Source organism: Psittacula echo (assembly GCF_963264785.1).
Source record: "Psittacula echo genome assembly, chromosome: 3".
NCBI classification, from domain to species: domain Eukaryota; kingdom Metazoa; phylum Chordata; class Aves; order Psittaciformes; family Psittacidae; genus Psittacula; species Psittacula echo.
Genome location: NC_137736.1, coordinates 7,378,387 through 7,402,470, shown reverse-complemented (window position 1 = coordinate 7,402,470; position 24,084 = coordinate 7,378,387). Strand labels below are relative to the sequence as shown.

Sequence of the window (24,084 nt, the reverse complement as noted above, 5' to 3'; positions counted from 1 at the left end):
AATACACTGCTGAGGGCCACTCTTTAATCTGATGTGCTCTTAATGTAACAGTTTGTGTGATGTCCTGCTCTCAGTCATCCCTAATAGGATCTGAAATACATATTGTTGCATGACGAAGTTTCCAAGGCTTCCTCAGAAGGACACAGGAGATGGCTTGGGAGGGTGTTTGTGGTGAAGAAGGATATACATGAAAGGAAAATTAATGCGGGAGGTGAAAGACATGGCTAATCGACAGTGCTAGGAGCAGCTCATGTGGATTTTCCCTGTATAAAGAACCCTGTCCACGCAGGGCTGGAACTGCCAAGGCACTGCCCTACTTCAGGGACAAAGGAACTGAGGGTCCCCCTGCCCCCCTGAGGTACTGCCCAGCGGGGCGGGCAGGGCAGCGACTGCTTCCCCACAGCAAACCGATAACGGGAGGGGAGCTGCAGGCATCGGCGATACCCACCCGCCTGGAGAGGCCGGCGGCTCGAACACGGCATGAGGCGAGCGCCAGCGAGACCGGCGAGCGGGTAATGGCGCCGTCCCCATGGCAACGGCGGGAGGCTCCAGCCGCCGCCGCGGCGCCGTTGCGCTCCCGCCCCCTTCCCGCGGCGGGGTTGGCCATGTCGCTGCTGCGCGGGCTGAGGCCCCGCGGCGCCGGCAGGAAGGGCCCTAGAAAGCCGCTGCCGGTTAAGCGGGACTGGGACGTAAGTGCTTCCCCCTCCCCGGGTGCCGGGCCCCGGGCCTGCTGCGGCCCGGGCGGCTTTTCCTTGTGGGCAGCACGGCAGGCCCAGCGGCGGGGTTGTTTGAGCCGGGTGGCGCGGAGACCGAGCTAAGGCCTCTGGCCGGTTGGGGAAGGCACTCATTGAGGTGCTGGCCTGGGGGGGGGGAGCGGTTCTCCATGGTGGGGGGGTCATTCTCATACGGGACATTCTCTGTGTGTGGATTTGGCTTGGTAGGGGTGTCAGTTTTGCTGCTTGCCTACCTCACTGAGGGTGGAATGCTTTACAGGGGCTTAAAAATTCACAATTCTATACTATATATGATAATTATATTGTAATTTAGAGTTTTGTTTTGTATTTTTAAATGAAAGTTGAAAAAACCCCTAGTTTGTACTCTGTTCTGGCTTTTGATGTGTTCTCTGGTTCATGTTTGCAGAGTACCGTCCATGATCTGACAGTCCACCGTGCAACTCCTGAGGACATTGTAAGCGCAATAGCAGTTGCTGCAGCAAAGGGATTTAGCTGGTTATCTGACATAAGTGTTTACCATACTTCGGGGGATATTTTCTTCCTTTTTAAGCTTTGGAAAATACCCTCTCCTTAGTGTTAGTTCTTCATTCATGATACCATGCATCCCCAGCTCTGGTGGTTGGTGGTTTTCAGTTTTCTGGGGAAGCAGTAGCCGTAGTTTTTATTTCAGTAAACTGTATACCATCATAAACCCATAAATGCATAAAAACTCAGTGGGTTTTGAAGTTAAACCTCATCTCTGCTGGAAGGACTGAAAGCCATGCTTTTTTTTAGGAATCTCTCTAATTCAGAGTGTACTCAATTTTCGTTTAATGGCTTAACATAACTTCTTTATACTGAATGACCTGCTCAGTACAAAATACGTAAGCTCTATTTCATTTTCCTTGTCTCACTGATTACCAGGAGTATGAGCTGTTGTTACTTATGAATTTTGACAGGTTAGTCAGGACAGATGAACACAATAGTGGAGAGAGGCCTGGTTCTATAAATGGTTGACTTCTGGACTTAGCTTCCAGACACTTTAGTAAGTGTTAGAAGAAGAGAGAATATTGCTGGTGACTGACAGTGTTAAATCAGGAAAATGCATTATGTCTTTTTGAGCGTATTAGAGCTTTTACATCTCTGTTTACAGCTGAGATGACTCTTGCTGAGTCAATGGTGTGGAGCAGGTGAAAACTATGAGAATTTTGCTATTCGTCTTCAGACCCACTAAATTTGGCTGGTACTAATGGCATTGTATGCTTCTGGATGCTTGTGAGGCTGTTCTTGGTACCACCATGAAGTTAACATAAGCAGTATTCAGCGAATGAATGATAAAATCAAGAAGAGCTAGCTAGCATCACCTTGCAAATTCTGTTGTAGATCATCCCTTGATTTTGAAATGGTTTCTTTCATGTTTATGTAGCTGCGTCGCCATGAAATACACAAGTCAAAAAACAAAGCACTGGCGCAGCTGGAACTGCAAGAGAAAGCACTGAAAAGAAAATGGAAGAAGCAAAAGGCCCCTGATTCCTTGGAGAAAAGAAAATTGGTTCTGATGCGTGAGGTGAGAGCTAAACGTGCACTTTCAGCCTGCTGCAGATTATTTGCAGCAGTAGTGGAAGACTGCTCTTGCACATAGGTCAGCATTTGCTCCTCTTGTTGGATAACTTGACTTTGTGTATGCATACACTGTCCCTCCTCTATGTGCTGTGTGCATGCAGTGATTGGAATAGGCTAACTCATCTATACAGTTGTACATTTGATCCTTGTTGCCTGGCTATGCCCTGTGTAATTTTGCAGGCCTCATGGCATCTCAACAGTAACTGTTTGCAGAGTTAAACTCTGTGTTGTGAAAAGTATCTGTATTCCTTGTGTTCTTATTGCTATCTTGCCCTTTCCTCCTCCTCTCTAGTATTTTTCTTTGATGGAAACATCAGTGTTTCTCTTTCTGGGAGGGACATCCTTATCTACCATGGCTTTTATAAACAGAGAAAATGCAGTCATAGGGGCTGAAGGGGTGAGGCAAGAAGTTGGTAAGAATTTGTCTGGAAGGAAAATTGACACTACAGAGGTTGAGGAACTATGGCTGCTAGCAGACAAGCTTATCATCTGAGAATTGAAAAGGTTGTTCTCTAGGCATTCTGAAGCAGTCTGACTGAAAATGTACTGCTTTAATTGCTCCTAAATACTGAACTGTAGCAGGAAACCTAAGCTTAGCTAACAGACAGTAGATGTCCCTATCTGGAAAAAGATTTCAATGGTAGGCATCCTTTTGTTTCATATGCCAGACAACTCCTTGCCATATGTTACGAAAACTAACCTCAAAACATGGTTGTTAGCTTTCAGACCTCATCAGCACTGGGACAGCCTGAGAATTTTCTTGTTGCTAAAAATTGCTAATGAACAGTGTTCACCTAGCAGTTCAGATAAACATGATCTGGTAGTGCTATAAATGTGTAGTGAGTTAGCCATCACAGACCCCTTCTCTCTTTCAGTTTCTCTGCATTTTCAAAAGTCTTCTGATCTCTCAAAACATTCAGACATAGACAGAAACAAATTTAAGCACTTGGAATTGAAATTCACCTTCTAGTTTCCTGTTTGACACCTGCTTCTTTGCAATCCCAGTAGAATTTTTGTGTTAAGGATATTGTGCTGATCAAGCCTCAAAAATTAAAATTTTTACCTTTGTTACCTTCATACTTTTCTGCCAAGTGCATTTTCATGGAGTATTCAGAAAAGCTATGGGGTTTTATACAGATTTCTCTAATGTAGTAGAAAGTTAGTTTCAATAAAACTTCCTTGCAGAAATAAATGATTTAACACAAAGTTAGATTTGATAGCTATCCCTCTACGATTTGGCTGCGCTACCTATTATGTGATTTTACTCATTTCATAGATGTGGAACTCATCGATAGGAAATAGTCTTCTGAAGTTGTTGCCATTTCTAATGATAATGCACAAATATCAATTCCTCCTGAGTGGCTTTGCCATTCATACTTAAGAGATTACTTTATTCAACATACTCTATGTCTCCTGAATTGGAGAAAAGATGCTTCCAGACAGGAGGACAACAGGAGATGATGCCAGGCAAGATAAAGCCCATCTGGCTGTTGCTGTTTGAAACACTGGCATTTTCTTGAGTGGAGAGAAAAATAAAATAGATGGAGGAGAGTCACCATTTCTTCCTGTCTGGAGCTTTAATCTTGCTAATTACTAGGTCCTATTCAGAGTAATTGGGGGAATTCTTCAGTCTGTGTCTCCCAGTACAAGACACCACTGTGGATTGTTTACTTGTCTCTCTTACTTTGGTGATCTCTTTTCCTTTACTGCTGTGATTGTAGCTTCCTAAGCCTCTTGAATCCTACTCAATTGCAACAGACTCAGAGACAAAAAATAGGAAGATGATGCTGCTAGTGTGTATTTATTCTTGTAGGTTGAAAAGTTGTGAAATGAATAACGAAAATTTTAGTATTTTGGGATTTGTCTGCCTAAAAATCTGAATGAAAAAAATAATACGAGCTTGCCCCTGTAACTGTGGATTGTGAATGTGGAGGTGCCACACATGTTAATGTATGGCACTGAAGGGTAGGTGGTGAATGGATTATCACAGTGGGGAGGTTTTAGGATTAGTGCAGTCTTTAATAACAATTTAAGGAGAAGATGAATTTTAATGAAATTCATGGCTGATACTAAACTGAGACAAAGTACAGCATTTGTCAAGGGCATGTAAATGAGCCCAGAGGGCTTAGAAGCAGATACCACATTGTTCTCAGCTGATCTCAGATACATGTGAGCTAAGCTAACTTGGGAGCAATGTTCTGAAATGTTCATAATGTGTTCATCAGGAGGGTGAAGCTTCAGAAGCTGCTGATGCTGAAAGAGGTCTAGTAGGAAGAGTGAAAAATTAATTGGGATAGCTTTTGTCTGATTAAATACACCACCTTAGTTTTAATTGCTTTGGGGAAAGAAATTATGTTTTGGGACAAGTATTATTATTTCCATGCCTTCCTTGCCTTCCTTGCATTCTTATTCCTTCAGATCTGGCATAACTTTGTCTAAAAACCTGCATTGTTTTGACATCAGGTGGTGGAATGGAAAGCCTAGGTTTAGCTGGTGTCAAGTGTGAAAGCTGAATAGTGATTTGGGAAAATAGATATGTGAGATGAAAGATGAATATTCTCTGGTTTGCTGAATTGCTTATAAGGGGAAGTATAATGTCCTGCAGTGTAATTCAGGCTCAAAAGATTAGAAAGACATAGAAACTAGGTATGTAGGGAAACTTCTTGACATAACAAAGCATAGTAAGTTACAGGAGTGGGAAACAGGTGAAATTGACACTGCCTAGAATTTTTTGAATGAGGCTGAATATAAACCAGCAAATTTATCAATGGACATTGAAAGAAGCTTAGTGGAGAAAATGATGTATAGTGCTGTGAAACTGCTGCAGACAAGTCCCTGTTATGATTCCCAGGGGAGTAAGAAAGGTCACTTAGTTCTCAAATCTTGAGTAGGAGAGCATACATACACCTGCCTTTTCTGCAGGATCTTCTGAAGTGCTTACAGCCTCTCTGGCTAAATTGAATTAACCATGATGAAGTGTAGGTCACTTGCACATCTGGTCTCTTGTCAGTCATATAAGAGTAACTACCTTCTTCCCAAGTTGTGGGGTGTAATTTTACTAAGTTGAAATTTCCAGCTTTGTGAAGAACACCACGAGTCAGTGAGGAGTTTTAAATTGTGTTCAGTTCAAACTGGGGATACATGAAGCCGTGTCCCCGCTCAGTTCTATTCAGCTCACAGTAGCTGAATGCCTCTTGCTTTGCACTTTAAGGACTCTGTGGTGCCAGGGATGGACTTCAAATACCCAGGGAGAGAGACCTTGAGTACAGGATCTGTGCGTTGTGAGAAATGTGTGGAGATTCCCAAAACATCTTCCGATGCCAGATGTAGACAGCTGTGTTTATGTCTGTTGAAACTTCTATGGTGGTCAGTGGCTTAAGTTTTTCAGCAGGATTTTCAGTAGTCAAGGCTGAATGAAGCAAGTTTGCCTGAATTGGTTTGGATCTCACCAAATAGTGCAGTTTTGGTTGTCTGTCAGATGTAGGTAAGTGTTCTATGACCTGACAGCATCATTATCATTATCGCGTCTGATCGTTATGATCAGATGTAGATAAGGGTTCTTTGACTCATTATAATTATCTGTTAATTGGCTGTTTAATAATGTTATTTATATATTATAATTAAACTATAATTATCTGATAATTATCAGATCATAGAATAGTTAAGGTTGGAAAGGAGATCTAGGTAAGTTTTCTTTGACTCATTATCATTACATCTGATAATGATATGTGTAGAACACTTATTGACAACTCGGATCAAATGGTTTGAGGATACATACTGGGGGTTTTTTTAATCACCAGCTATATGTCTTTGTTTTGATGAGTGTGTCAAACACTCTTGTGTTTGTGTCAAGCTGGAAGGAGAAGAGAGTGAGAGAATTAATGAGGAAGAGTCAGTGCAGATGTGGGTCCCACAAATAATAACTGTTTAATTTTTCAGAAACCCAAGAATGAAGAATGTTTTTCTGCTGTATCTTAATCAGGATCTGATTGCACAGTACCAACTTTGCAAACATTGTCTTGTTGGCTATTCTCTTGCTAGCTGTTTAAAGAACAATACTAAAAAAAACCAAAGGAAAAATTGGTCTACTCAGTTTGGAATATTTCCTTATATGCTATACTTTCAGATCCTGTCTGATCAATACCAGTTGCAAGACGTATTGGAGAGAACTGATCAGGTTATAGCTGTGGCAAAAGACTTGGTTGGGGATGCTCCTCGCACACGAACAGGTAGACCATCTCATTTATATGTGGTAGCACATTTAAGAGTATCTCCTTGCTTTTCCTAAATAGTCTCACTTTGCAAAGTGTTATTTTTAACTATCATCATCTAACATAATACATCAGGTCCTGTTCATGTTGGATAAAACACAGGTAACACCTCCCATGGCAGGGGAGAGTGACCCATGGCTGGTTATGCTGCTGTACTATGGAATTGTGGACCACTTGTGGAATTTCAGATCATTTAGTGTGGAACACTTCACGCTTACTGTTTCCCACAGCCAAGCTACTTGCCTGTACAGAGCACCAGTCTGAGCCACTGTAGTAGTTTTGATGATCATTACCACATTGGTTGACTGCTTCGATATTGTGAAAAGTTCATCAGCAATTTGTGAACAGGGCTTTTCATATTCTTACTCTGGTTTGCGGGTCCTTATGCTGCTGGAAGGCAGGATTGGCTGTTTTCATGTGGAATGTTAAACATAGGTTATTTTCTCTGTAGGCTGTCATTGTCTTTTGCTTGTAATGACTACATGCTGCTTCTGCACAAGTGTATTCACATAGATGAGAAGGACAAAAGCCTGGTACGTGGCCAAATGTATTAAGATAACAATATAGTTGGCCTTTGGCAGTTGCTTAAAGCATTGTACATCCCTGTGACCCTTTTTGTGATAAGTATGGGAACTTGCTTTTTGGTACAAAGTTTTGTGACATACTACAGACCGAGTCCTCTGTATTCTTCCCTGTTTTGTCTAATTCCTCTAGGTATCCCTAATGTAACAATGGCTCCTAACTGTGACCTAGAATCATCTCAAGGACCCATTGTACAAAAATGTGATGCACCCACTCAGCTTTCCATCCTTAGTGAATCTGTCATGCGTTCCCAGGTAATGTATGTCCTGTTCTGTGCATGTCCTGTGGCTTTTTTGTTTGCATAGAGGAAGAATATTCAAAGGCAGAGTTTCTAAGCAGAAACCTGTCTTCTGTGTGTTGTATACTATGTTGAGAACATACATAGAAAATTGTGTTAAATGGAGCTGAGTTGGTTTTGTGAGACTCTGGGAATTGTGATTTTTGATTTCTAAAACTTTGAATATGAGCAACAAACATGGCATAGAAGTGCCCTCATGTTAGCATGTTCTGTCTTTGCAATCCTGGAATTAACAACATGAGAACAAATTACAGACTAAGAAAACAACTCTTCTGCCGCTTAACTAATTGTTACATACTGAAATGTATGTATTTAAATATTTAATATGTATTTTTATATATACATATAAATAGTATATTTAATATATAAAACATACCTCTGATTTTCTAATTATGTCTGCATATATGGGGACATAGCCAGCTGGGCTCCAGTTTGTTTCTAACAACACATGTACATGTACTCCAGTTATCTCCACTGTCTTGATTAGTCCTACAAGTTAAAGTTGTAATACTTCACACTATTTTACAATTATTTAGATCTGTTTGAAAAGTTTTAAAGTTGTTTAAATTTGTTTAAAATTCCATTTAGGTTGACCTTGTGTTCTGTTTTCTTTTCGTAAAGTGAGTTTTACCAGGAATGCTCACTGTGGCTTGAGAACAGGCATATGACACTCCCAGAGAACAGCTCACTGATGAAGACAAAAAGGGCTGTGCGAGCAGAAGTGATGATGTCTTATTCTCATGGTTCTCTAATCCTGTTTCTTACTATCTTGCACAAATATCTGCAATTGGAGTTGCAGTACTTCTCTGCCATGTATTTCAGTGTGGCATTTGGTTTGGGTTTTTTTTTTGATATGAAGAATTAAGTGTAGCATCTTTTGTGAGCTGTGTCACTGGATGTGTGCTGCAGGATAGGCTTCCACTGTGTAAAAGAAACATATACCAAGAGTTGTCTGCTGAGCTTCTGCGAGATTTTCTTTTCCTTATTTGCCTACAAAAATCATAGTTAAAGGATCTCTGGTGAAACCTATCCAGAAGCATACAGATCTGGTATTTTGAAGAACCCTAGCCAAATTTGATTGCTTAAGTTTTGCTATGAATGTAGGGCATAGAATTGTATCTTGCTGTGGTTGCATTTCAACATAGAATATAAATGTAATTTTACAGCTCTCATTGTAAAGTTGTTTAGTTTGTGATTTCAAAAGGCTGGAATTTTAGAAATGCTGTAATTTAAGATGCTTTTTCCATCCTCTGCCTGCTATCTCTCTGTATTTGTTTTGGTGCAGTCTTTAAAGCTTTTTTTAATCCTACAGCATGTGTGTGGTCTTTCTTATTTAACACAAATAATAATAAACCCCAATATTGGTAATAGAATTGATCACTTGCTGTGATATTGTCAGAAGCAATTGTCAGTATCAGGATTTCATAGATGCTGAAGTCCCCAAAAATTCTTGCCACAGAGGACTGGGTTTTTCTTTGTTTTTCTTTTTTTCTTATTTTTCTTCTTAATTTTATTGCGGAAGTGGAGACTGGAACAAATTTTTTTGTTTTTCTTGGAAACAGTTCCCAAAAATTGATCTCTAACTTCTTCCTAAAAATAAACCAAAATTGCTCTGAAAGTCCGTTTTGTTTCCTTTGTTGTCTCCTGAAAAGGCTCTTAATGAAGTGGAAGAGGAGGCATCATCAATCTGTCAATCAGAAGATGGACACCCTGACTCTCTGCATTTCAAATCCAGCATCAGTTCTGAGAGGTCAGTACAAATATATCCAGTCAGGTTTCCACCTCCTTAACACTGGAAGAAGATTTTTTAATCTGTAAGGTGTTGCATGGTTGTAGTTAAATTAGTTTTTCATTTTCCCCTTTTCCTCCTTTCCTGACCTCAGAATTCCAGGGAAAGCCTTCCTTGTAACATTCAGACTGGGAATTAACTTGGGGAGGGAGCTCACCTGAGCAGTTACAGATATGTTAAAAAGCTTTTTCCAGAATTAGAATCATGCTTTTATCCTGTTACAATTCACTGTTATGCTTGTTTTGAATGTAGACTACTTCGATTGTTGAGAGAAGAAAATTCCTTGGTTAATTCTCAGTTGTGGGCTGAAAAGGATATGAGAAAAACTGCCTTATCACAGGAATCAAACGTGCCTTTGACTCCAACTGCTTCTCCATCATGGGATCAGTCAGGTTGGGTTTGCCAAATCAGCCTTTCAGGGATGGTTAAGCTACTCACAGGATCCTGTGTGGATTCCTCTTTTGGGTGGGGTGAGAGACAGAGACATATGCTTATTTGGCTTGGATGAATTTCCAGACTAAAAAGCCAGTTCTTCTAATAAGATTACTTTATAACATACTACTGTTCAGAACATTCCTGAAATATTTCACTTATGTGTTTTTTGTGTTGTGTTTAAATCAGCCCTCAATGGTAGCAGTGTAGTCAAGAGAATTCATTCAAGACTTCACAAGGAAGACGAAGAAGAGACTGGAGACTCCACTTACAGTGTGAGACAAGTGCTGAACCCGAAGTCAAGGAAACAAAAGCAAATTGCAGCAAAAGGTTTAGTACTTACCTCCCTTTGACCAAGGCCCTCAATATCGTAAGGTGACGTAGGTTGAAAGGGATCTTTGGAAGTCATCACAGGGTTAACTGTTGGATTATGGGGAACATTGTCCATATGAGTCTCAAGCATCTCTAAGGATGGGCATTTCGTAGTCCCTTGTATAGCATATTCCCCTCTATTCTGCACGTTCATTGGCAAAGCAAATTCCCTAGGAATCTGGGAACCATAAATACAGCCCTTTGATGCCATCTGTTACTTTGCAAGCTGTGGAGTTCTTTGGTGTGCAGGGCTTTTCTATTTCTTAGAATCTCAGAATGGTTTGAATTGTGAGCGACCTTAAAAGCTCATCCAGTTCCAACTCCTACCATGGGCAGGGACACCTTCCACTAGACCAGGTTGCTCCAAGCCCCATCCAGCCTGGCCTTGAACACTGCCAGGGATGTGGCAGCCACACTGGCAACCTGTGCCAATGTCTCACTATCCTCACAGTAAATAATTTCTTCCTAATACCTGAATCTACCTTCTGGCAGGTTAAAGCCATTCACCCTTGTCCTGTCACTACGTGTCCTTGTAAAAGGTCCCTCTTCAGATTTCTTGTAGCCTCTTTAGGCACTGGAAGCTGCTCCGAGGTCTCCTCGGAGCCTTCTCTTCTCCAGGCTGAACAAGCCCAGATCTTTCAGGTTGTCTTCATTGAAGAGGTGCTCCAGCCCTCACAGCATCTTCGTGGCCCTTCTCTGGACTCGCTCCAGCAGATCCATGTCCCTGTTGTGTTGGGAGCCCTAGAGCTGGATGCAGTACTGCAGGTGGGGTCTCACAAGAGTGGAGTAGAGAGGAGAGAATCATCTGTCTTGACCCGCTGGCCATGCTGCTTTTGATGCAGCCCAGGATACATTTGTCTTTCTGGGCTGCAAGTGCACATTGATGGGTCATGTTGAGCTTCTCGTGAACCAGTTTCTGTTACAGCTTTCTATTCTATGCTGCACAGACTTGTGATGCATTTCAGTACCCATATTCTACACACATTTGTATGTGGGAACGGATATCAAATACAAACTGTAACATGAAAGGACTGTTGTAAAAGAGTTGCTCACTAAATATGAGACCTGAAAGCAGCTGGTATTTTTGACTGGCTATTCACTGGCAAATGTTTCCATGCTTTTAGCTGAGAAGGAGGAAAGTATAAACAGGTATCTTAAGATAAAAGCACCGAACAATCATACTTGAGAGGTATGTGGTGGTAGAAGATGTGTTTTTTGATGATGTGAAAACTGAAATGACATTCTTTGATGGTCCATTCCAGCTCAGGGTAAGAGAGGGCTTCTCCTTTGATTTGCTTTAATAAACAATGTCATCTCTCTGGTACTGCAAAGCTCTTATAAAAGTTGAAATTCCAATTACACTTTTTATGTTTTTTTTCTCCTCAGTGAAAAGGAAGCAAACTGCACAGAACTCTGCGAGACAGAGGAGAGATGGTTCCTCAGTTAATTCAATCCCCATTGACCTTCAGAGGGACAATAAATCCAGCCTGGATGTTCTCAGCCACATGCTACATGAAGTGGAGCATGAATTGGAGGAATATGAGCGATGTACAGGTCGTGTGGTTCAGAAAACTGAGAGAAGTGAAGGGCTGTCTGGGTTTACCTTGTCACTGGTGAACGCTCTCTGTCGTCTGATGCGCTACCTCAAAGAGGTGAGAAGACTTCGAATTGCTTCTGTTGAGTGAATAAAAAAGGATATAAAGTTACTTTACAGACATGAACTTCAGTCTGTTTTGGCTCCCAGTCAGTTCACTTTGATTATTGTTTCTTATTATTTGGATTGCATGCAATTCAGAGTTAGAACTTTGAGTTTGTTAGAAACAGGTATCCCTAGTGAAAAGAGAGGAGTTGATTGCAGTGAGTGTCTCTCAGTGTAAAATACCAGTTGAAATTATGTGAAATTTGGAGGTGTGATGTATTTCTCTTACTCAGGGATTCCTTTGTGTAAATACAGGCAACTATTTGGGGAAGAGCTCCATCTGCTAATACTGATGTGTTTATTTGACTTTGTAGCCTCTACTCTTTTAGTAGTGGTGGTCCAAAAAGTGGCAGTCCACTTACCAATTAGAGGTGGAAGGGACTCTTTTATGAACGGGAATGTTTATGAACAGGAGTGGGACTCTTTTATGTACAGGAAGCCTGGCTACTGCAGTGATCTATCTCAAAATAATAGACTGATAATCTGTTCAGTAATTGATAACAAATGATAGTCTGGAGAGGGACCTTTTACAAGGGCCTGCGGGGACAGGACAAGAGGGAATGGCTTTTACCTGCCAGAGGGGAGATTGAGATAAGCTGTTAGGCAGAAGTTCTTCCCTGTTGCCCAGAGAAGCTGTGGCTGCTACATCCCTGGCAGTGTTCAAGGCCAGGTTGAATGGGGCTCGGAGCAACCTGCTCTAGTGGAAGGTGTCCCTGCCCATGGCAGGGGGTTGGAACTGGGTGAGCTTTAAGGTGCCTTCCTACCCAAACCGGTCTGGAACTCTATGATAATATCTTTTGAGGGCAAGAGGTTCATTACAGTAAGGTCTTTTTCCTCATGCTCAAGTTGAATATCATATAAAACTTTTTGGCTTCTTTAAAATAAATAAAAAACTAAATAACTAAACCCTGTAGAACTTCCCCTGAGGGATCACATTAGAAAGCAAGTACTTTCTTTATTTAGTCAAATTTGTCTTCATTAATGAATTAAGGAAATAAAGAATAGGCACAAGTAGCACAGGATACTGACAAGCATCAGCACATCTCGAGTTACTTGGTTACTGCATGAAGATTCAGTGACTTAAAAACTAATATCCATGCAGAGAGACAATGCTGGTAGTTACAGCCTGGAAAAGTTGTAAAGACAGGAAAAAAAAAAGATGTATGGGTTTGCCTGCAGTGTTCTGGAGCAACAAAGAAGGAAGAGTAAGCTCTCTGACAGTTCTCAAACCATGAAAATTGGATTTTGTGAATGTAATTAAGTCAATTTAGCAATAGTGGGAAGAGCTGTTGCAGTTCGAGCTCCTGTTGACCTGTTCCTGGTTCTAAATAGAAATCTGTATTGGGTTATAGTAGGTTTTTAACTTTTTCTCCCTCTTTAGAGTGAAATGCAGCTGCGTGAGAAGGAGGTGATGAGGCAGCAGCACGAGGAGATGCTGAATGAGCACAGAGAACTGATTGATGCTCTGACTGCAGAAATACTTCTAGTCAGGGAGGAAAACAATACTATGCAGGTACTGAGCCCCTTGCTCCTTACCCATTTGGATGACTTGTAGGAATACTGAGCTGTGTTGCAAGTATAGGCTGAGATGCGTTGTCTCATGTTCAAGAGATGATAAAATGGAATGAGGAGCCTCAGAATTTCAACAGCAGGTAGGAGATGTGGGGAAGGAATGTTTGGAAAGTCATTATTTTACCTTCATTTAAATTCAAAGCCTGAGGAAAACCATAGTTCTGTGAAATTGAGCTTTACTTTATCAATCTAAAAGCTTAAGCATCTTCGTCAGCACTTCTGTACTGGTAACACTATTGGAGCAACTGAGTAGCCTGGATGTAGAACTGCGTTTTCTCTTTTTCCCCAGTTTGCAGTGGATGTAGATTTGTTCTGTGGTTACTTTTGGGAATGAAGCAGTAAAGCAACATTGGAGAGGAAGTGGGGTCGTGAGTTAGGACAAGGAAAACCAAATAATTTATTTGAGTCAGGAGAGGAAGTAAATGAGAAACCTGGAGACACTGGTATTTGATACCTCACTGGAATCCTACAGACACATGCAGTGGTATTACGAGGCCAAATTTCTTCACAGGGCTGCTTGTAGTATCTAATTTTCTAATTTGTGAAGTACAAATTTCCATATCCCTCTCTTTTTTTTCTTATTCCTCCTTTAGAAGAAGCTTCAGCAATACATGACAGTAACAGACGAACAGCTGATGTCTCTCACAGAAGCATTTAAAGGCCTCCCCTTGGTAGAACCCAGAGGAGAACAAAGTCCAAACCATTTTGGAGGTGCAGGCAAAGGTCCAGTAAATGGCCAAGGTATGTGTATGCGTCTGTGAAGGATGAAACGGGAGTTGTGGCTCGTTTGTCCCTGTAGTAGGAAATCTGGTATTTAATAGTTACTCAAGCAGACATCTATGTTTTGCATGGGCGTGAATTTCACTTCTGATAATTCGTATGCCATGGGTTCTGCTGTCTTTTGCTACAGATTATTTTTTAACAATATTATAGGCTGTATTCCATCCCCATTGGCATCATTTGGTCTGGATCAGGACTTCAAGATTAACCTTAAAACAAAACAAAACCCAAACAAGCAAACAAAAAACTGAATCGGGACCTTGCCTTTCTGTTGCTGAGGCAGCCTGACAGTATGAGATTGGTTCTTCCATGAGACGCTGGAGGTCGCTGCTGATCAGAAATAGCAGCTTCTGAGGCCTGTTAATCCAACCAGACAGAAATCTGCTACTTGATACTTCTACTCTGAAACGGGAAGTTCAGGTTAGATATAAGGGAGAAGTTCTTTACTGTGAGGGTGGTGAGGCACTGAAACAGGTTGTGCAAAGAAGTAGCGAATGCTCTATCCGGGGCAGTGTTCAGAGCCTTGGGAGACTTATCAAGAAGTACAGCAAGGCAAGGGCTACCTGAAAGGAAAGGAGCCTGTTCTGTCAGTGTTCTGCTCTGATTTTCTGGGGGATAGAAGAAAAAACTACACAACCACCCTCCCCCAAAAAAACAGCCAAGGCCCAAACCTCCCTAATCAACAGTTCTGCAGTAGAATTTCCAAATCTTTCCTTATTGGTCTCTCTTCTGAGGAAAAGGCATCTTCCTGAAAAGAAAGCTTCCTAAAGTTATGGAAATGCTTCCCAAAGTTACAAAACTATTTCTTCCTTCTCTTCCTTCAGAAAGAGATCTCTTGTACCCTTAAGGCATCTGACTGGATGTGAAACATTTGAGATAGCTACTTTGGGACATAAACTGTGTGTAAGTTAACAGAGGACTTCTCTGGAGAAAGAATGACTGAGAAAGGAGTTGGGGGATATCACAGTGACAAATAGCATGTGAGGAGGGTACTTCGTACATGCAGTTCTGTACAGTGAAGCAGAACAGGAAGATCTTGCTTATTTCTTGCCGGGGTCATTGAATAATAGGTGATAGGTTTTAAATTCAGTCGTAGAATGTCACTAATGGGAACCACAGGCAGTATTTTATGTGAACAGTCTCTTCTGGCTCTTTGCCTTTGAAGGGTGCTTTTTGACTCTTGCATTTTGGAATCAGGTACGTTTTGCTTAATTTTCCAATAACTTCTCGTTTGGGACATTTGTTCCCAGAAAAAATCATTAAGGGACAATTCAAAGTCAGCACTGGTAAAGCATATTAAAATTACTGTGGTCTCATAGCTAGCTAAGACCTTGATTTCATGTTTTACATCTTCTGCCTCCCTGGTACATTCAAAATGGATGGCAATGTAGACATAAACTACTTGTAGATAAATACAGAAGAGTAATTCTTTTTTTAATGTAGGAGATACCTGATTTGAATTAAGTCAGAAAAAGATCATTAGAGTTGTAAGGCCACATGTAACAGCCCTTCTTGCTTTTAAGGTCAGTAAAGATTTGTATTATGCTCGAATGAAGGAGTTTGGTACCTGTGGATCAGAAGGAAGTTTGGAGTGTGTGTGGAACATACTGTAGTCTGTATTTCAGATACATGAACAGAAGAGTTGTTATTGATATGTTTCCTTCCACTGCTATTGCACTAAAACTAATTGTGTTATTTATTTATTGTTGCTTTATCCCTGCTTTGTCTTTTTCTTTAGAAAAACCTGACTTGAGCTATTCGGAGCCCAGGACTGATGCAGGCAACAGGGAAAATCTGCTGAAATTCCCACAGGAAGAACTTCCTTTTGCATGTCCTCCAAGGCCAGGTGCCTCAGGTGGTATGGGATCTGGTAGAGGCTTGCCAGCTCACGTCTTCCAGCCAGCTGTGCTGTTGTCACCCCCTCGGCAGAAAAGCAGTCAGGAATTGTCTCCCCTCCAGAATGGTGAGATCTCTCTGGGGCTGGTACACTTGGGAGTCTGTAGGGTGGTGTTGTTTCAATCTCACACTGCCTTTGGAGATACATTATTTGAAGGACATGGAGCTGTTTGGGCAAGTCCAGAGGACGCCACGAGGATGATCAGGGGCTGCAGCACCTCCCGTATGAAGGCAGGCTGAGAAAGTTGGGGCTGTTCAGCCTGGAGAAGAGAAGCTGCATGGAGACCTCAGAACAGCTTCCAGTGTCTGAAGGGGGCTACAAGGAGAGGGAATCTTCATCAGGGACTGTAGTGATAGAACAAAGGGTGATGGGTTCAAACTGAAACAGGGAAAGTTCAGGTTAGATATAAGGAAGAAGTTCTTTACTGTGAGGGTGGTGAGACACTGGAATGGGTTGCCCAAAGAAGTGGTAAATACTTCATCCCTGACAGTGTTCAAGGCCAGGTTGGACAGAGCCTTGGGCAACATGATCTGGTGTGAGGTGTCCCTGCCCATGGCAGGGAGTTGGAAGTAGATGATCTTAAGGTCCTTTCCAACCCAAACCATTCTGTGATTCTATGATTTTCTATTGAAGTTTTTTAATCTGTATACTTAAACACATTAGTCCTATATGGCTGGAACACCCAACTTGTGCATCCACATATGCATCTCTTTGCTTTCTATGCCTTTTGCTAGATTTCCTGTAGACTTTCTGTCTCCTGCAGTTCTCCATCTGCTGCCTGTGTTCCTGTCAGTGGCAATTCAGACTGGCATTTTTATTTTGTACTGATTTTGATTATCACTTCTGTATTATTGCTGTAGCTCTTTGATACCATCACATCATCTCAGATTGCCATCTGCTGTTGGTGTAATCCAGCTTCCATCACCTCTAACAGTGGGACCACTGAAGGCTGTAAATTCAATGCCTCTGCATTCTATGCTGCAGACAAACCAGGATGTCTGTAGGTTGCATATTCTTGCTTTGAGCCAATCTTCCCAGCAGAGTTTTTTCTAAAAGCTTTGGGAGCAGGTTTCCATTTGGTTTCATTTAATACACAGGAAGTGGCTTGAAGAAGTTTGGGGTGAATTTTTGTGGTGCTGGATAGCCGGGTTAACTCAGTCTTGTATCAGCATCCACAGGCTTCAGCAGTTTTATAGGTCAGATGCTCAATTCTGGTTGTTAGGAGGAAGAAAGTTCATCAGGGGTAATTAGGGAAGGTATTTAGGACCCTTTGTGACTCCCCAGATCAGCTGTTTCCTCGTGCAATTGTCATTGTAACCACATGCATCTTACTAGATGTGCTAGGCCTCTGTAACCCTCTGTGCTGACAGGGAGCATGGGGCAGTAGTGGGGTTTTTTATATCTCCACGCCTCAGCTGTGTGGCTTTGTAAGTCTTTTCCAAGTCAGAAAAATAACCCCAAAGTCCTTTTGATTTCTAAGGAATTAGCAGGGTAATTGAAAGATTCTGTCTAGTTTAACCTCCTGATGGGCTGCTGTGTGTGAGAAGGCACATCAGGAGGATATGAGCTACAGGTAGTGTTCTGCAAAGAGCAACATCTAGTTTCAGTGCTGTTGAGAACTGTCAGATACTGCCTGTTATTTGAAACAGGAATATAAAACTGTATTCCTGGACTTGGCTACACTTCAGCTTTGTAGAAATGTGTTGTTACTCTTTTAAGACAGTGAAGGATGCCAAATGGCTTAACTAGTGTTAAACTTCTTGAATGTTTCTTTATGAAAAATGATTCATAAAGCAAATTTGTGTGTAAATTTTTAAATGTCATGCTATGCTCAAGAGGCAAAAGCTAAAGCTTGGAAGGGATAGACTATTTGGTATATGTAACATAGGAAATCTGGGTTTGATCACAAAATACAGCTTGGATTTAAGACGTAGCAGCTGACAGTGCAGTAACATGTTTAGTGTGTGGTGTGTTACCTGTTTCTAATGATGACCACATCGCTATTGAGGGCAGAGCGTGGAAGCCCCTTTCCTAGAGGCTGAGTAAGTAGCCAGTTTATTATGCCAAAAGTCTGTATTATTTAGTTTTATTATTCAACTAGTTTAATTCCCAACCCAGTATAAACACCCGAGCTGAAACGCAAAGTTACAATCCGTTAGGTAAAGTAAGTGTATTTTGGAAAATGGAGGGCTAACTAAGAAGTGGTGTTTGATCTATCAGCTAAGAAATTCAAACCAATTTATCTTCTCTCTGACTTCTCTCTCAATCTCTAATTAAAACTTTTAAATGTAAGACTGTTTGTAATAGGAAATATTAAACCTGGTGAGTTCTTCCAGCAGGGTCTTGCATAAGAGTGATTTTTTGATCAGTAACATAACACCATTCAGGCTAGATGTTACAATTCAAATGCCTGCTTGATTGTTACTAACCTAATGCAATAAAGTCACTATTGATTTCCTTGATGAGGATCACATGTCTCTTTCCCTACTGTTCTTGTGTTTCTTATTTGCAGCATTCACAGTCATTCCTCAGTCTCCTGAAAACACCGAAAGAAAACCATGCAAGGAAAGGAGCTCACCTTCCTCCCTGAGAGCACAGAGCACAGCTGAGAACTGTCTCATCTCTCGAAGGCAACCAGTTCCTCCTGCAGACAGGGACCTGGAGAGTTCCCATGAGAAAAGCGGTGTGTCCTGCCCCAGTGACACTAGGAAAAGCAGCCCAGCTGAAGAGTTACTTCCAAATGGCGATCTGCTGGGACAGATAGCTGAGCTCACACGGCAGAACTCTCTCATAAAATCTCAACTCAGCAAATTCAGAGGCTTCTCTGAAGACACAAGTGACTATGTACATCAGTTAGACCCACTACAAAATGCAAATCCTAGTCCAGCTTCTTCACAAGGACAGGTGAGAATGTAACATAAATCATTGATTCCCCTTTCTGCTGATCTGCTTTCCTATAGCTTAGTGATGCTTTAATACTGTTCCTTTTCTGTTGTAAGGAGCAGCAAACCAAATATTCTTTTAATTCATTTGCTTGGAGGCTTGTGATTTTATCCTTCCCTAGGAGCTTAACAGTAGCTTCTCATATTGGGCTTATGTTGTATATTGAGTGCTAGAAAGCGTGCAGCACATTTATAAGTTTAGGATAAGATTATGATGTAAAAAAGAGGTGTGATTGCAATGTAATCCTCTTGAATGTTGAAAGCACTGCAGCAACCCACAGGTTCTTGTCAAGCTTGTAAATTACATATTTAAATCCAAGCCAAACATCATTTCTGCTACTGTGACCCAAAATCCCATGAGACTGAAGTTAGTGCAGGTACATCTCTTGCAAATACTTGATTATAGTGTATGTACTAGTTGGGTCTGCCTTGTTAGTCCTGCTGTCTGGTGAAAATCCCAAGATTGTTGGGAAAGGGAGAACTTGAAGGCTTCAGTTCACAAAGAAAACCTTTTAATCTGAAACTAAGCAGCTATTCAGTGGTGCCCCTGAGTGGAATGAACATCATAGAAATGCCTATAATTGCTGCCCTTGCTACTGTCTTTACTTTGGTTCCGTCACAGTGGGTGAATTACTGCTCAATTAAGGATCCTAAATATTTTAAATCTCCTCATGTAAATGCAGGCTGGGAGTGTTGTTCCTTTCCCCATTCTATTCTGTTGTGTAATATTTACTCATTTAGTCATGCAAAATGACACAAACTTTTTGAAGTGGTGTTTTTGTGGAAGCAATTCTGAAGGGGAAGAGGTCAAAGTGGATGAAAACCTGGCTTAAAGATGAGTTCCAGGGTACTTCTGCTAAAAATCTGCTTTTGCTTCCCCACACCCTGCTGAATAGATGTATCTCTGAGTAAATATTTTCTTAATGATGGTTAATTACTGGATGGTTGGGGTTTCTTTGTTTTTCTTTTTTCCCTTAAATGATGCAGACAACAGTTGTTTGGGGTTTTTTCCTATCTGTAGGAAGACCAGTTTAAAACACTTGTCAATGAAGCAACTAGATATACAGGACAGTGAAAGGGACAAAATGAGGTGCTATATCATTATGTTTACTTTCAGTTTGCAAATGAAATCCATAGACGTACTTGAAGTACACTGTATACTCTCCTTGAGGGTGCAAATTGTAAGTTTGTAATTGGAAGTCCTTATCCAAGTAGACTCATCTCATGGCGTCGAAGAGCTTGGAGGAAAGAATAGCAGAGCTGAATCGTCAGAGTACAGAAGCACGTGATAAACTGTTGCAGCTAATAGAGCAGCAGAAGTTAGCTGCTGCTGATATGGTCCCTCCAATGGCATCTCCTGTTCTGCCCCCATCCCTAAATTATCCTGGTAAGTACCCAGCTTCAGGAGTAAACAGAACTAGTAAGACAATGTTTTTCCCCTTTTGAGAGTTCTCTGTCCTTTTCCGATTGGATCAGCAGTTGTGGTCAGCAGTACACTTGCTGCTAATGTCTCTGTGGTACAAACACTCCTTACTTCAGAGAGCCAAAAATAGATCAGGTAAACTTCTCCTAAAGTTAGTTTCTTAGTAATTAGCCTGCTGCAAATATCATGCTTCATGGTAAATCTGTTGTTTGCTACATCCTTGTCTGCAGAACAGCTCTGCTATGTAGTCACTGATGGGCAGAACTACGCTTTTTAATCAGTCCTCTCTGTTGGAGAATCTTTAGATACTGGAGTCTTTTAATAAAAGAGGCCTACAGGAAATCTGGAGAGGGACTTTATACAAGGACATGTAGTGATAGGACAAGGGGGAATGGCTTTAACCTGCCAGAGGGGAGATTGAGATGAGCTCTTAGGCAGAAGTTCTTCCCTGTGAGGGTGCTGAGGCACTGACACAGGGTGCCCAAAGAAGCTATGGCTGCCCCATCCCTGGCAGTGTTCAAGGCCAGGTTGGACAGGGCTTGGAGCAACCTGCTCTAGTGCAAGGTGTCCCTGCCTATGGCAGGGGATTGGAACTGGGTGAGCGTTAAGGTCCCTTCCAACCCAAACCATTCTATGATAAGATTAAGCATTTACATTAGGTTTCTAAAAATCATGGTAGAGCGGTTATCCAGTTTTCAAGCACTTTTAGTTTTTGGTATTTTGGGTGCGCTTTCCACCAGACTACCTTGCTGAGTTAACTGCCAGTGCTAATAGAAAGAAGTAACTGGAGCTTTCCAGTCATCTGAAGAGGTAAATTAGCAAAGCGAATATCCTTGCTAATTCAAGATTCATATATAAGCTGCCATGTGTAACTATAAACAGAAATGCTTTCCAGCAGGTGAGGGCTGCTATATCTTTTCATGGAGTCATTGTAATGACAGGCAGAACATGTGAGCATGTACACATGCTGTGTCTAGGACGCCTACCCTTTTCCCCTTCCTAAACCACAGAGAATGTATAAAGGAAAGGACTTGAGAGGGAGAGGAAGGAGGGGGAAGAGTGAGCATGGGTGTGTGCATATGCATGCGGGTGCATATGCAATGACTCATGCTGTGGGGATCATAACAGTTCTAACACTTCTGCTGCTGTTGTAACATAAGTTCAGCACGATAAGTAAAATCTTAAAAGAACAAAGTAGAGAAATCAGAATTCTCTATGCCTCTGACTGCCAAAACCAGAAGGTTTATCCATAGAAGAATCATTCTGTGTCTGTGCACATTGTTCCTAGTTGCTCTGAGTATCAGCCTTCAATAGCTGTCATTTTCAGAGAGTGGGTATGGGGTTGATGTTTAGCCTGATGTTTTATGTCTCATCTGTATATTCTGTGCAATGATGGAGAGATATGTGATGCCCTCAAAAAATGGGAAAATTAAGTGACTGTTGTGCAATGTTGCTGTGTTCTCATCAGAATCAAGCTATTCTTTATTGCCTAGAAAATTCCAGGAGGACAATTGAAGTGTCTATTCCCCTGGCAGCTGCTATGGATAGCTCCAAAGAAGACAGTGTTTCCCCTGCCAGTATGATCAGTATAAGAAGGTAAAAGTTAACCCTTTACTATTTCCTTTTTGTGGTGTTTTGATTACCCATGCAGCTGAACTTGTTCACAATGGAAAAATTGCCATGTTTTTCCTTTGGCTTCATGGACTTCCCCTGACTTCATCACACTCAACTCTATGGATATGGGACAAAGGTCCAATAGCTTTTTCACAACTTCCATTGTTTGTATTTGAAATACCTGCAATGTGACATAAACCAGATGACCTGGGTTGTTGAAGGCTACTGATGAGGGGTCCTAACTCAGCATCTGAGACACAATTGTAGTAGTCACTTCCATTTTTCACTTTTTCAATCTCCTTTTCAATGTCTACAGGTCAGTAGGAGACTCTAGCAAACCTTGTTCACCCCTAAGTGCCACATCAGAAAGTGTGAAATTAACTCCTGTCAGCCAAAGGCCAAAGGTAAGACTGAAAAGTCCTCAGCCAGAAAGTTAGATTGTGGTTGTCCTATAAGGAAAAAGCAAGACTCGTAAAGAAGGGGAGGGAGCTCTGTCCTACCTTAAACCTACTGAAGCTAATAGTAATCAGTTCATGGTGGTTTGGATTTGTGGAATTCCAGGTTGGTTTGGGTTGGAGGAGACCTTAAAGCTCATCCAGTTCCAGCCCCCTGCCATAGGCAGGGACACCTTCCACTAGAGCAGGTTGCTCCAAGCCACGTCCAGCCTGGCCTTGAACACTACCAGGGATGGGGCAGCCACAGCTTCTCTGGGCACCCTGTGCCAGCGCCTCAGCACCCTCACAGGGAAGAATTCTGGACAATTGGTAAGGGAAGCCCTGAGTGCAGTCCTAGTGACATTAGTTTGCTGCCACAGAGCTGTTACTTAGAAGTGAGTAATCCTGTAACTACATTTTCTGCTATGGCATCTTCATGCATTAGAACTGAGAACCTCTGGCAGTCTTTTACTGGTGGCTTGAGCATTTCAAGTAATCATTATGCTGTAGCGGTAGAGCTACGTGTAAGAGGACAGCAAGCTCTTACCTGGCTTTGCACAAGTTAGTTGCTGAAGGATAAATAAATCCAAATGTGCAAAGAAAAATCCCTACTCTAGATTTCTGATTCCTGTGCAAAGAGAATAGACTACAGTGAAATGCTTTCATGGGGATCTCCAGGCAGTAGCACAATCTGGTGAAACCAGTCGTACATCTGTTTATATGTCTGAAAGCAACCATGAGGAGATTTTACCATCTTTCCTGATGTCCAGAACAACCTAGACTAGGAGAGATAAACAAGTTAGGGCCCAAGACTGCCTATCCTGACAGCAAAGCACACATCCCCTGAGGGGAAATTTGGAATACTTAAGGTAGATGTGGCTTAAGCTAGGTGTCTAAAGTGGGTGGTATGACTGCCTTCATGGTGGCCGTGGCAGACAATTGCTATGTATTGGTGAACTGATATGTACCAACCCTACACAAGCCAGAACTACCTAGCAAGTCTGTGGGAAATTTATGATATATGAATTTTAACTGGTTTCTTCTTTGTGCAGGTGGAAAAGCACAAAGAGGAAGGCTGGTTTGCATTGTCAATGCACGTCATGTAAAGGAAGCTGCACTCAACTCCTATATTTTGTATGGTTTCTTTATGAACCACACTAGGTCACAGTAGTCCTCCTCTCCAGATGTACAGTTTAACTCTGAAGTGCTTTCCTGTCAGTGCCATTCACATTCCATGTAAAACTTCCTGGGAATGAGTTTCTGAGATAGACATGCTGCTGTGACATCAGATCAGACACCAAATAACTCTTTCACAAGAGTGTAAACTCAGGTTGCTGTAGTAATACAACTGAGCATCTGATACCTGTGCTTAGATGTGCTGAAGACAGGAGGTTTTGGAAATTCCATGTGAAACTTCCTGGGTCTTATATTCACACAAGATGGGAATGAAAAATTCAGGAAAAACTGAGATGAGGGAATGTGGCCTCATGTTCAAAAGTAACCTGGAGATTAGGAGGCCAGGTTATTCTGGCCTTATTCCTGAATAAGAATTTGTGTGAGAAATAACTTGTTCCTTCTATGGTTTACACTTGCTCCTAGAAGTTGTTTTCTGTGCGGTTTCTGTATTGGGAATTACATCTGGA

The 24,084-nt window shown here is 41.6% G+C and overlaps 1 protein-coding gene across 1 annotated transcript; it reads left to right on the top strand.

Moving 5' to 3' along the window:
* Window positions 1–605: 605 nt before the first annotated feature.
* Window positions 606–23,589, top strand: SPICE1 (spindle and centriole associated protein 1; the record flags this gene model as incomplete). Its single annotated transcript, XM_080613111.1, has 17 exons — window positions 606–689; window positions 1,141–1,188; window positions 2,140–2,280; window positions 6,463–6,565; window positions 7,322–7,443; window positions 9,140–9,237; window positions 9,529–9,668; window positions 9,898–10,038; window positions 11,467–11,732; window positions 13,161–13,292; window positions 13,945–14,092; window positions 15,870–16,094; window positions 18,550–18,932; window positions 20,186–20,357; window positions 21,887–21,989; window positions 22,324–22,411; window positions 23,494–23,589. 17 exons carry the CDS (start codon window positions 606–608, stop codon window positions 23,545–23,547), a joined length of 2,448 nt encoding a protein of 815 aa, XP_080469237.1. The 3' UTR covers window positions 23,548–23,589.
* Window positions 23,590–24,084: the final 495 nt, after the last annotated feature.